Source organism: Colletotrichum fioriniae, assembly GCF_027942845.1.
Source record: "Colletotrichum fioriniae strain IMI 355084 chromosome Unknown scaffold_19, whole genome shotgun sequence".
Taxonomy (NCBI): Eukaryota; Fungi; Ascomycota; class Sordariomycetes; order Glomerellales; family Glomerellaceae; genus Colletotrichum; species Colletotrichum fioriniae.
In genome coordinates, this window is record NW_027076855.1 from 416,017 (window position 1) to 429,640 (window position 13,624).

At 37.5% G+C, this 13,624-nt stretch overlaps 3 protein-coding genes across 3 annotated transcripts; 1 reads left to right on the forward strand and 2 right to left on the reverse strand.

The window, feature by feature from the left end:
- Positions 1-4,703: 4,703 nt before the first annotated feature.
- On the reverse strand, positions 4,704-5,987 carry N0V96_011842 (uncharacterized protein; the record flags this gene model as incomplete). Its single annotated transcript, XM_053192609.2, has 2 exons — positions 4,704-5,334; positions 5,416-5,987. The coding sequence occupies 2 exons, from the start codon at positions 5,985-5,987 to the stop codon at positions 4,704-4,706; spliced, it is 1,203 nt and encodes a 400-aa protein (XP_053049966.2).
- A 2,616-nt stretch (positions 5,988-8,603) lies between these two features.
- Positions 8,604-9,255, forward strand: N0V96_011843 (uncharacterized protein; the record flags this gene model as incomplete). The annotated part of the gene is made up of 2 exons (XM_053192608.2): positions 8,604-9,001; positions 9,063-9,255. 2 exons carry the CDS (start codon positions 8,604-8,606, stop codon positions 9,253-9,255), a joined length of 591 nt encoding a protein of 196 aa, XP_053049965.1.
- Positions 9,256-10,771: 1,516 nt separating this feature from the next.
- Positions 10,772-11,431, reverse strand: N0V96_011844 (uncharacterized protein; the record flags this gene model as incomplete). Its single annotated transcript, XM_053192607.2, has 1 exon — positions 10,772-11,431. One exon carries the CDS (start codon positions 11,429-11,431, stop codon positions 10,772-10,774), a length of 660 nt encoding a protein of 219 aa, XP_053049964.2.
- Positions 11,432-13,624: the final 2,193 nt, after the last annotated feature.

A 13,624-nucleotide genomic window follows, 5' to 3' on the forward strand; every position in this document is an offset into this window, starting at 1 on the left:
ATATAAGTCCTCGTTTATAAGTATAAGCCCAAAGGATTTTAAAATTACTAAGAGTTCTTTATATTAAAATAAAAAAATATTATAAATATTATAAAAGGCTTATTTAAGTTTAATATACTTATTTAGCTATTTAAAGCTATTTAAAAGCTTATATATAATAAGAGGGTTATTTAGTTTTTTATATTATATTTAAAAAACGTATTTATAATATTATATTAATAAATTTCTAAATTAAATTAGGTAGTAATAACTATTATTATTCTAAAAGTCTTAGTAATAAGAGTAATTATATATTTTTTTTTAAAGGGTATTACTTTTTAAAAAATCGTTCTTAATATATATTCTTACTTTATAACGATTAAAATAATAGTTTTTATTAAACTTATAATTAAATACTTATTTAAATAATATTAGCTTTTTTTAAACCGTTACTTAGTTAATAACTTTTTAAATATTTATTTTTTTTAGCTTTTTAATTTTTTATATAAGTAGTTTTAATAAAATAAGTTTTAAAAGGCTTAGGTATTTTAAAAAATATCTTTTTATATTTTAAAAAGGGAAATAAAGTTATTTATATATATTTTATTATTAAGAAGTATAGTTAGTAAAACGTATTTCGTTTTACTAATTATAATATAAATATAATAATAAAGCGTTTAATATCCCTAGGTTATTTTATTAATTATTTTTTTATTAATTAGGTATATATATATTAAAAAAAATATCTTAATCTCGTTTTATATAAAGCGAGAATAAGTATTACCTAAATTACTCTTTTATAACTTAAGTTTTAAATAATTATTTTTAGTAATTAATTTTTTTAGTTTCTAGCTTTATTTAATATACTTATTATTTTTTATAATTATTAGAATTAACTATTTTAAAATCTCTAGTTAAGTTATTTATTTTTTTTATTTTTTTAACGTAAGTTCGTTAATTAAATAGGATTATCGGGGTTTAGTTAAGTAAAAAATCCTCTTTATAAGAGTTTAAAAGAGTTACTTTTTTTTATTTATATATATATTATATTCTTAACTTTTTTTATAAAAAGGTTAGCTTCTCTTATAGTTTTATTTATAATTTTAATTAGTTATACGAGGGCTAGGCTTAGTTTTAGATTTTAAAAATTAGGAATTAGCTCGGGAGTAAATAACTACCCGCTTTATTTATTTAAAAATAAATTAAACTTTTTTATAATTTAGTTTATTTTTTATAGAGCGAGCGTAAATAATAATAAGTATTTTTAGTTTATTATTAATAAGGCTTTTTTTTATTTATAATTCTAAATAATTAAAACTTAAGATTAATAGTTATAAGCGGTTATTAAATTTTATTTATTATGGATTTTAATTTAAGTAATTAAATTATAGCTTTTACGTCGTTTTTTAAATAAAAAATAATCTTATTAAACATTATATTATATATAATAATAACTTTTTAAAAAGCGAGGGATTTAGATTTTATATATATTATAAGTATTTATTATATATTTTATAAAATATTTAATATACCCCTTTATTTTATTTTAAAACGTTTTTTATTAATTTTCTTTTTATAATTCTTTTTTTAAAAAAATATATTTAATAACTATATATATATATTTATTTTTAATAAGGACGTAAATCATGAGCGAGCCTCAGTATATTTATTAGTTATTATTACTTAAAATAATAACTAAATTAAACTTTTTTAATTTAAATTAATAAGAGCTAGTTAATATATTACTTAGGGTTAATATTATATAAATAAGCTATTATTAATATAGTTTTTATTTATAAGTTGTTTAGTAGCCTAGTTATAAATATTATATTAATCGCTTTATTTATAATTTCTTAGTTAACTCGCTCTTTATTTTTTATTTAGTTTTTTATATATAGAGGGGTAATTTTTTAATTTAATTCCGAGCTCTTTTATTTAAGTTTAGAAATAAGTTTTACTATTAATTACGATTATTATACGTTTTACGTTTTATTAAATTTTATAAATAATAAAACTTTTTTTAAATATATACTTATTATTTAAATAAATATAAAACTTTAAATACTATATTATAAGTTTTTATAATTTTTTAAAAAAACGAAGATTTTATTTAAATACTCGTCTTTAATTAATATAAGCTATTTACTTTGTTTATATATAAATAAGTAATTAAAAAGGTCCTAAGTAATTTTAAAATACGGCTTAGTTATTTTTTATTTTTAAAATACGTTTTAAAATAATTTATTTTATATAAGTAATTATATAGTATTAATATTTTAAATAACTTAGTCCTTTAATTTTTACTCCCTAAGTAATTAGTACGAGTTTTTTTTAAGTATTATTAGTACGAAATATTTAAATTAAAAAGTACTAGAATTATATTAAATTTATTTATTTACCCTTTAGTTAATATAAGGGATAAAGTATATATTAATTATAAATAAAAAATTACGTTTATTAATAAAAAAAAGACTTTTAAATAGTAAATAAGATAAATAGGGCTTATATTTTAAAAAAAATTAAGTTAACCTTTTTTAATAAGCTATTTTATTATAACGTTTTTTAAATAAGTTATTAAAGCAAAGAATATAATTAAAATTAGAATACTAAATACTTATTTTTCTAAAATAGGGTTTTTAATACGACGTTAATATAAAAAATTTTTAATAAAACCAATATTATAAAAGGTTAAGTTTTTTAGTTCTAAGTCCCTTTATTTTTATAAAAAACGTTTTAAATAATCCTCGTTTTATAAATAAGTATAAAGTAAAACGTTATTTTAAAATTTATATTTTTAGTTTTATTATATTATTAAATTAATTTAGGTTTTAAAAATAACTAGTTATTAATAAAGTAAATTGTACTATAATTATTTATAATTATATATTTAAAAAAGAAATATAGGTTTATAAAAAAGATAAAAAAAATAATAAGATTAGCGTTTTTATTATTTATTATATTTAATTTTAGTAATAAAGCGATATTAATAATTATAACTATAATATTCGAGGAGCAAAACGTTTTAAAATCTTACTTTTTTACTAACTTTCTTAGTTTATTTAGCTTTTTATTTCTTTTTTTAATTATTATTATTAGATTTACTAAGGGCTTTTATTTATATTTATCCTTTCTAAACGAGGTTAGTATAAAAAATTAGTATATTTATTAATATTTAAGTAAGTAATTATTTTACTAACTTCGGTTTTATTTAGCTAAATATATTTTTTATTTCGTTTTTTTAATAAAAAGTAAACTTTATTTTTTACGTATTTAATTAGTTTTTAGTAATAAGTTCTTTTATAAAAGTAGTTCGTAAATAAGTTAGGTTTTATTTTATTTTACTTAGGGGAGTTTAAATAACTTATTAGTATTATAAAAATTATAAAGTTTTATTTATGATTTTTTATTATATACTACCTTTTTATATAAAAAGTCGTTAAATATTTTAATATAATAACTTATATTAAGTATTATTTTACCCCTTTATTTTATTTTTTATAATATTAATAAACTCTTAATTAAACTAGTTTAAAATAAAATAGCGAGTAGTTACGTAAAAAAAGGATTTAAAAATAAAAGTTTTTTTAAATTTTAAGTAGTTAGAGCTATATTATATAATAATAAGCTAAATAGAAATTTTTAATTTAAATAGTAGGATTAATGTTAAAGTTTGTTCTATTTATAATTATATTAAATTCTTTTTAAGTAATTATAAGTAAATTTAAGTTATTTAGGGCGTATTTTTATTTAAAAAATTTTAATTATTATACGAAATAAGTAATTAAGTAAATTAATAAATTCTTTTTTTACGTTCTTTAAAATATCTTAAATAATAGAGTTAATAATTTAGTAATTTATTAACTTATATAATTTCTTTTTTTTATAACTAAGAGATTATTTTAAATATTATTTACTAAATAAAAAAAAGTATATTTTTTTAAAAAAGATATACTTAGTTAGTTATAATTAATTTAAGCTTTATAAAAAAGAAAGCTATTTTATAAAACCGTTTTATTATATTAAATCGTTTTTTAATATTATTTTTTTAGGGCTTTTTTACTAAGTATAATAATTAAATTATTAATTATACTTAGCTATAGCCGCTCTATAAGCTTATTTTTTAAGTAGTATTTTATATTTTAATATATTTTTTTAATAAATAAAATAAACTTAATAAAAAAATAAAGGATTTAAAGGTAACTTCGTATTATTTAAATTAAATAGGTTTTAAATATTTTTTTAAATAGGCTTTTATTTATAAAACGAGGTATTATTTTAACTAATTTTATTAATAATTAAGCTTATATTTAATTATTTTAAAAACTTTTTTAAAAAATATAATTACTTAAGAACGGGCTTTATAAATATAATAGGGGTTAAAATTAAGTATAAAAAAAATATAATAAATCGTAGTTTATAAAAAATAATTTTTTAATAGAGGTTTAGTAATTTAAATTAGAACTAGGTTTATAATTATTATATAGTTATAAATAGGGAGTATTAATATTAAATATAAAAAACGGTTATTTATTAAAAATAAGAAATAGGTACGAGGTTCGCTCTAAAATAGAGAGTATAAGTAAATATAGACCTTAGGTGATTATATAACTAAGGTTACGTGATATGCGGTGAGGCCATGGATGGTTGAAGCCATTACGATATACTGCTTTGTAGAAAAACGAGTATTCTTCGACTGCAATAGTCTGATAAAACCGAAAACCCCTTTAGGGCTCGAGTACACCCTTCTCCAATACAAAATCAGCCTTCGGCGGCGTGATATACTTAATCTCGCGATTTTGTGCAAAATGAACGCTTCCATACCGCAGCAACTCTGCAAAAGTTCCAGGTTCATGGTCCCTGTTCTCGTTCTCTTTCATATCCCACAAAGTCCCCAATGCCTTGGTCGAGGTCATGCCTGCAGCGTGGGTGACCTTCTGCATAGTCGATGTAGTCAAGATCGTCCATACGACGTTGTAAGCCTTCTTGTATTCTTCAGACTCTGGATCGGCATCCAATCGAACTGAGAAGAGGTCGAAGAGATCCTCACCATCCCAACCGATGATGGCTTCAGCCGGCCAGTCTTCGTACAGCGAGTCATGGAGAAGGATTTTCTTGTGAAAGTAATCCACGCCATCGAAGCCACCCTTAGGCTCTTTGACCGCAGCAACTCTGATCCAGCACACGATTTGAGCTATGTACTCCAGGACCTTTGGGAGAGGAACGTTCCAGTTCCATTTGAAGTTCCGAGCTTCGACTGCATCGGCGTTCATGTCTTGTGCGAAAGAGACGAGAGGACTTGCGAAAATGCCATCGGAGCTGTTGCGGCCCTTCCAAATCTCCATAAAAACATCGTGCCTTGATAAACAATTAGCTTCCCCCGCAATTAACGTCGCGATTGTGCCGTATTGTTGAGTCCCAGTACCAATTCGGACTTACCAGTGTTTGATGAACATGTCACCTTTGCGACATGCAATGAAATGGTTGGCTACGACGTTCGAGTACATCCAAGGGGCGGAAACCTGGTAAGGGCTCTTTGGATCCTCGAGTTGCTTCCAGCAGAGATCGTCTATGGACCGGACGAGGATGGTGCCCACATCCACCCAAGCACCGCCATATTGGTACAGACAAATACCGCGGAGGAAGTCTGCGCTGTGGGGACCAGTCCACACACGGGGCCCATCCATCTTGTGTGCAACGTAGGATTCGGGTAGTTGGTCTTCCTTGACCCAGTTTAGGGCGTTGTTGAGAGAGTCTGGGACGTCATCGAGAACGCGAATCGCCCATCCTGGACCGCAGAGTCGAGCCCAGTTAATGATGTTGCGTTGGCACCAGCTTGGAATGTTGTCGAGACCAGAATCCCAAAAGGCCCAGATGTTTTTTTCTGAAGTGACTGGGAGAGGACTTTTCAGAGACTTGAGAATCTCTTCATCAGAGCGCGAGTCCAGAGGTTCGACATGGCGGATTTTTGATTCGAACTCTGGCGGGATCTGGAACTTTGGTGAAGACATTGTGAATTGTGATGTGAGTGACAAGAGACATGGAGCTTCGAAGGTCATAATTCTGAGGCGACATTGAACGACTGATATTAATGCGTCTTAAGTGCTTGCACTGCTGTTAGTTTGGATTGCTACTGTGTTGCACGGAGCAAAAACCGCAACCTGTAGCGCTTACATCGACAAGGAGCCGTTGATGGACCTTCACTGGCCATCACATTTGGCGTTCAACGAAAATCAATGCACCAATTACGTTCTCGGTATCAAGATGTAGCGCTGACATAGATGACATGCAGGACGTAGCCAAGTCTGACCGACAGGAAACGTGGACACTTGTGCACAAAACACATGGAGATGAGAGCGGATGTATTTCCTGGATTGGTAGGACGAGATAAACGTCAACAATCGGTCGGTCGGCCCAGGGCTCGGCCGAAAGTTGGGTTATCTTGATTCGTGCGTTGGTTATGCGACGGCGGGTCTTGCTGCATCTGTTTACGACGGTTGCAATTTGTATGGGTAATCTCTGATCTATCGAATCGCCGACTTTGGCGAGTGATTATAACCAAGCGTTTACTTTGATCCAATCTGGGTATATCAAATTTTCACGTCCTCATATCATGCCAACATGAAGCCATGCCTGTGAACTCAAAATTTCTTCGTCCCATCTCTTCGCGGTCCGCTATTTGCGCAAGCCAATAATGAAGCCATCTCTCTGATCGCTCAACTTGAAGCGGTGATGGGTCCCAGGACTCAACCTTCATGACCTAGATGGTTGTTGCAGGCAATAAACCTGTAGAGGTATGCACGTCAAGAGAACATGACATGCGTATGAGTAGGTGAGATGCCGTCATTCACGGTAGTTCTCAGATTCTCTTACCCTGTCGACTCCGGGCCCCAGCCACAATCCGTCGGGGAGGATCGGTGTTAGCCTCAAGTTCGTGGCTAAGGTAAAATACTGCCAAGTCATTCAATACCTAGGTACCTCAAGCTGATCGATTGCATTTGGGCACCTCTCAACCAGGACGTTATGTGAATGTACTCGTGAACTCCATCTTCCGATGGATACATGTACGAGCTCGGTAGAGTGAGATGGTTCACTCCTCATTGGAGCAAGTGCTGCTGTTCAACTGACCAGGAAGCAATAGACCTATTGAATTTGGTGCGTGTGTCAGGTAAACAGGGCTGAGCGATCTTCAAGAAGAGATTTTTAGGAAATAAGAATTAAGGTTCTGTTGGCATTTGGGTGGCTTTGTACAAGCCATCCATTTGCACTGCTTTTAGCTCCCTTAGCATGGCACCACTTGGTTACTAGCTGGTTTCCTCATGCATGCACCAGGAGAAATTAACCCCTGCTTGCCCTGTGTATGTACGGCGAAGTAAATTAGGGGATACCCGTAGTCTTTCATTCTATTTTCTATTGGAGCGAGTGTTAGGCTCTTCGCTCGATCATTGCTTTGCTTATCCTGGAATGAAGACTGGAATCTCAATGTTGGAGAGGCGCACAATATCGCCCGATTGATGTAGCATTGGTCGTCATGAACACAGTTCTTACAAACTTGTCCTCTGCCGATGTAAGTACTTAGCTGACGCCACTGTCATTAAATAGCAGTACTACAGAGTACCCTACCATAAGATCGTGTGCAACGCATCGCATCTCTCCAAGACATCGTGACTACCTAGGGAAGAGAGTTCCTACGCCTTCCACCCAAAATGGCGCTGCCGTTGGCAATTTCGGATGCAGGGTCGAGGAAGCTAGAAAATCGTGCCGGCAGCCTGAGCTAAAAAATCGGCCCCGTTTGTGCAGTGCCGCAGCTCTAGAGCCAAATCTCGTAATGGCTTCTCTCAAGTCTCGGCGGTTAGCGACGCGGCATGGAAATGACTTCATACAAAGATCTGCGAATGACGGTCTAGGAATGGTACGAGGGGCACAGTCCTACAGTCTTACACCCTGTCAGCCCAACAGGCTCAAAGATCTCCACCACAGGCAGCGACATTAGCTAGGCCCGCCCGAGATCGGGGACTTTGGTGTGTTGGTCGTCGAGAATAGGTGGTAAAAGCTGTAAAAGACGCAAAGAGGGCTAGGGATCTACAAGCTGATCCGGGGCTATGCCACTTGGGGACGCACCAACAGGCGCTTGCTGTCAGCCGAGATCCCTGGCAGTCAGGATCCTCCTTGCTTTCGGCCCCATGAAACAGGCAACACAGGGCAATTTCAGCCACTTAGAGTGCCTTTGGGGGCGCTGCTGGGCGTGTTGGAGTATCTTAAGGTTACTTTGAAGGCCTGTAGAGTCTAATTAGGGCTGTGTCGCCAAGGGCCTAGGTGACCAAGTCGATAGGGGCTGTGGCGCGCCGGTCCAACGCCAACTTAAGACATTCCAACTGTAAGCGAGACGGAAATGCGGCGCTGCTGATCCAAGGGGTTTGATCCTTCGAGTGCGCGTAGCCATCGTCAAATTTTACTTAAGGCGCAAGAGTCTCTCACGACATTCGGCATTGCGTCTTTGCTGTCATAGAACTCTTCACATCTAATAATCGAAGACTTGCCTCGCGAACACCTTGACGATACTCCATACGATCCTTTCCGGAATCGACCAGACCACTTGCACCAGAACAACTACGATCACCGACAAAATGACTCAAGCATACATCATCGGCGATAGCTCGCCGTTCCTCAAGCGCGTCTTGATTCCCTTCTGGGTCATTCGAATCGCGATCATGGTTCTTGAGATCGTCCTCTACGCTGGAACCATCGCCGTTGCCGCTTCCAACAAGGAGACTCTGAACGACTACGGCGACGACAACAGAACAGCAAGCTGGGTCATTGGCGTCCTCTCCGTCATTATGGTTATTATTCTCATCTGCCTGATTCTCGACATCGTCTGCATCGTCAAGCGCTCTCGACGCACCCTCAGCCCGAAATTCTTCCTGGTCTCCAACGTCATCCAGACTCTGGTCTGGGTCATTCTGTTCATTCTGACCATCATCGGCGCTGGTGGCGCATTTACCTTCATTATCGCGATCGTTATTCTGTAAGTGACTCCCATGCGTTTCCTTCCATCAAACGCCAAACTAACTTCGACTGTTCTTTAGCGCTTCCTTTGTCGGTCTCCTCATTTACGCTAGCGTCATCTACCACAAGTTCCGCAAGGGCACATTGCCCCGCGGAAATTACGCTCCCGCCAACCCAAGCACAGGTTACACTGGAGGTTACGCTTCCAACGAGCCTAACAAGACCTACGACCCGAATGCAGCCCGTTACGAAATGGATCAAAGATACGCATAAATCATTGGAGGAAGGTGTTTCGATATGGCGTTGGCAGGCTTAGGAACGGCATTTACGACTTGGTCATGTCCACAAATCGGTTGTGTTAAAGACAGGCTCGGTCGTTATTCCTTATGTTCAGTGATGTGTAGGATGACTGCAACTCGGGCTAAGATACCAGGCGCAAAGAATTGAATTTTGTTGGTTTTCCATATTCCCGCCGGCCACCAGCTCGTTGACTCGACAGAGTCTAGCATGCATTTCCTTGATCATGTCTCCATCAACTAAGCTCTTGAACTTGTGCAACTAACAATATGTACACTCTTGCCAAGAGTCGAGAGCCCGATTCCATCAAATGGGAACAGATTCGCCGGAGACCCCCTTCTCCCGCTAGCTTAAGCTGATTCCTCAATATCGCCGAGCCTTTTTAGGAGATTTTCAAGTAACTGACGGGATGTTCGAATATGCTCGGCACACATCCTTGCAACATCCTGATGGGAACTTCAAAGTTCCGAGTCTGAACGGCTCCGAGTGTGGGCCCGGCGGCGGAGATCCACTGCGGATCTTTCGGGCCCCGAAATCTTTCCGGCATTCGCCCGACATCAACTAATACTTGAATCTACATGATCGGTTCAAAGAGTGGATTGATTCGTTCATTTGAGCTAGAAGCTGATTGGTAAAAGCTGATCACGATTTCACAGCCACTCCTGACAAGATTCTCTCCAATTCATCTGGATCTTTGGGTACATCCGTCAAGTTTATGCTGCCAGACTCCGTGACAAGAAGGTCATCTTCGATACTAGGAGGTATTGTTAGTAGTGTGTGATTCTATTTTGATTTGATATGGACTCACCAAACACCACCAACGTCCCAGTATTGGTCCAATACCCTTTCGTCAATGTACTTTGACAGTTGTTCATCATGGAGAAGGGGCCGAATCAGATGTTCGCCAAAGTGTATCTAGATGTGTTAGCTTCAGATGAAGAATGATTTGTATTGGTGTAAGCAATAGGGGATTGAGGACAAAACTCACACCTGGTTCTACCGTTACAATGCATCCCGCAGGTAGACGTCTTCTGACTCTCAAGTACTTGAACATAGGATCGATATCGGCTTTGTCGCATTGACCGCCTGTATCATGTGTGTCCATGCCCAGAAAATGGCCGAGTCCATGGGGCATAAAAGCAGTGCTGACTCTTTCTCTCAAGATTTCATCCTTGTCCCCTTGCAAGATACCAAGTGCTAAGAGACCATCGATCGCAACTTTGTGTGCTAACACATGCAGATCATCCCACAACACCCCTTCCTTCAATGCTGCAATGCACTATTCTTGCATGTTCAGCACGATATCATAGATGGCGCGGGACTCGCGGGTAAATTTCCCAGAGATAGGAAGAGTTCGAGTCTGCTTCGTGTTAGTCAGACTCGGGAAGAAGGTAAAGGAAGACAAGCTCACAATGTCTGCACCATAGCAACTCCACTCGGCCCCAGCATCCACCACGACCACATCCTTTGGCTTGCCACTCTGATAGAGGTCTTAATTGTTGCTCTCGTAGTGCATCGTTGCCGCTGTGCGCCCGCTTGCAACAATGCTCGGGTAGGCTTGAATCTTTGCTCCCTGTTTCGTGCATTCCCCCAGAAACACGCCGTCGATCTCTGATTCGGTTTTGCATTCCTTGATGGATTTGATCACAGCTCGATGTGCAATAGAACTGATGATGTTCGCCTTGTACATTAAAGCAATCTCGTAATCATCTTTGATCACTCGGCACTCGTCGATTGCTTCTTTAAGTAAGGTCGAGTCTACTACCGTTTCCGTAGGAAAAGTAGTATCAGGCCTCTGGTGGTGACCGATGGTGAAGATTGCAGCCTTGCGCTGGTATGCTTGGCTTCCTATGGAGTCTAGCGATGATTGGAGTTCTGTGTTGGGCAGGACAGAGTCAACATCATACTTATCAAGGATTTCCTCCTTCGAAAGGGGCAATCCAGACCAGATGATCTCCTCGGAATCGACGGGTGGGATAAAGAGTGTCGAACGAGCCTCCCCAATGTCGTAGATCAGGTGGCAGTTGGGAATGGTAACACCAGTCAGGTACATGAAGGACCTCTGCTGGCGGTATAGAATCGCTAGGTCTGTATCATCGTAGAATTCCTTTCGGGCCCCAGCAAGGAAGAGAAAACCATTTGTGTAAGGCATCTTAGTATGGATGTATTGAGCCACACGTAAGGCGTGTGCCTTGGCGGGATACTTCCCTATAAGACCCTTAAGGGCCCCCTCCGCATTCATAATGGCGCTGTGGTTAAATATAGTGAAGAGAACTGAGAGCGTTTCTACAGAGACAGCCGTGCACGTAGGATTACGAAAGTCGAGGAATTCGTACTGCTATATATCTTGCTCTGGGTTCTCAAGAACAGGCAGTACTTTGATGAAGCCTACAGTCCAAAATCCAGCCTTCATCTCGGCTTCGGGCCGAAGCCTTATGCTTCCTGTGTAGGTGACAGGACTTTTGGGTGATTGACGCATTAGCCGAAGCCGATATATGTATTCACTGCCAATGACCGAAGCCGAGACCGAGCGCCATGCCATCAACATGAGTAGAGCGCGCCAGCTCTTGACCAACCCCCGCTTTGCGAGCATAGCTGCTGACAAAGGCGGCTGAAACCAAGTAAGAAATTTCAATCATTCAACCAATCAACCAGTAATGTCACCTTGCGTTGGAATAGTCGCCTCGGTCGATCAGTCGACCAAACGTCTGTTGCTGCGCATACGCTCGCATTTTACTTAAATCCATTGCTTTCTCGAATAATGGTTGGCTCTGAGTCTCCCTCCTCGTCTTGTCGCAACACCCGTCAGCCGCCGTGTGCTCCTTGTCGCAGCCGGAAGCTTGCTTGTGACCGCTCGCAGCCAATATGCAATCGCTGTCGGAGAGCACGAACTAAGCGCAATTGCATATACCCGTCAACACCGCATCTGGAGACACATACGCCTGATTCAGCTGCCGACCTCGAAATTGAGACCGATGCCGGCCTCAGACAGGAACCAGTAGCAGACACCACGTCAAATTCCACTTCTTCGGGCTATTTTGGCTTCACAAGTCATAATAAAGTTTTTGAAGAGACTGAGTTTGACATTTTTCTAGCTAGTGGAGGTGCTTCGCTCTAGGATCCCAACCAAAAGCTTGCACATAGTCACGAGAAAGTTCACAATCAAGTCATTTTTCGTGAGCTCCCGTCACCTTCCCAAGAATCGGCGCTATATGTCCTTCGATGTTTGCCTAGCTTGCAGACGTACTCTCAAGAACCCCTCCATGAGCAGAAGGGATGGAACCATACTGCTGTTGATCGGATCATCAGATCACTCCAAGCTGCGTTCGAAATATGGCAGCACGATGGCGACAAACGCTTCAGCAATTTGGCCGAGATTCTTTGTAGGAACACTAGACGAGCTGTCAAGGACGAGCACGATGATGCCTCTCAATGGATCAGTCAATTCCATGGCCAAAACCTCCGTTGGGAGTCCATAGGGCTCCTATGGGCGAGTATCGCACGCGTTTCGGATGACGTTGGTTCTCTACAACGTCATCATTTCAAAGCGTTCTCGGAGACCGCATCTCCTCAAACAGCTCGAACCTGTTTAGGCTATTGTATCGAGCTTGCACGTACCTTTACTGATGGTAACGATCTCTTGTTGGAGCTTTGCCGACGTAAATCAGTTCTTGATTCCATTGTGGATGGTGATGCCCGTAAATACGCCTTCAAGAAAAGTGTTTTGGCGTCTTTACTAATTGATCATAGGCATCTCGAGCTATGTATCCCACAGCTTGTCTGTCACCATGCTTACGTATCTTGGGAACCATAATCTAGAAAATGGGCCCTCTTATGAACCAACACTTTGCTCCGAGAATCGACGACGGATCGTCGCTCAGGTTTTTACCAGTGACAAGTTCGGTGTCTCTTTCACTGGCCGGCCGCCTCTCTTGACTAACAGCTTCTGCTCTACTCCAATGCCACTCGACATTAGCGACGAAGACATTGCATCCGACAAGACTACTTTGGCCCACGCAATTCAATCTCTTGACGATCATGGCTGGAATACAGGGGGGAAAATATATCCTTCGACTGTCATTCGGGCACGATATATGATTGCTAGCATCCGAGACGAACTCATTGCTGTCGCATTATCTCACAATCAGCATGTGGAACAAAGTCAAATACAGTTCGTGTAACTAATACGTTGTCATTGGACCAAGCTAGACTAACATCTTGGGATAGAGCCTTGAGGAATCGACAAATCGTATTCCCGTCCATGATTCCGGAAGCCCTGAGGTATAGTCCCAGCAATCTCATTGATGCTAGCCTAGACTGTCGTACTCTATACTTCAAGATTACG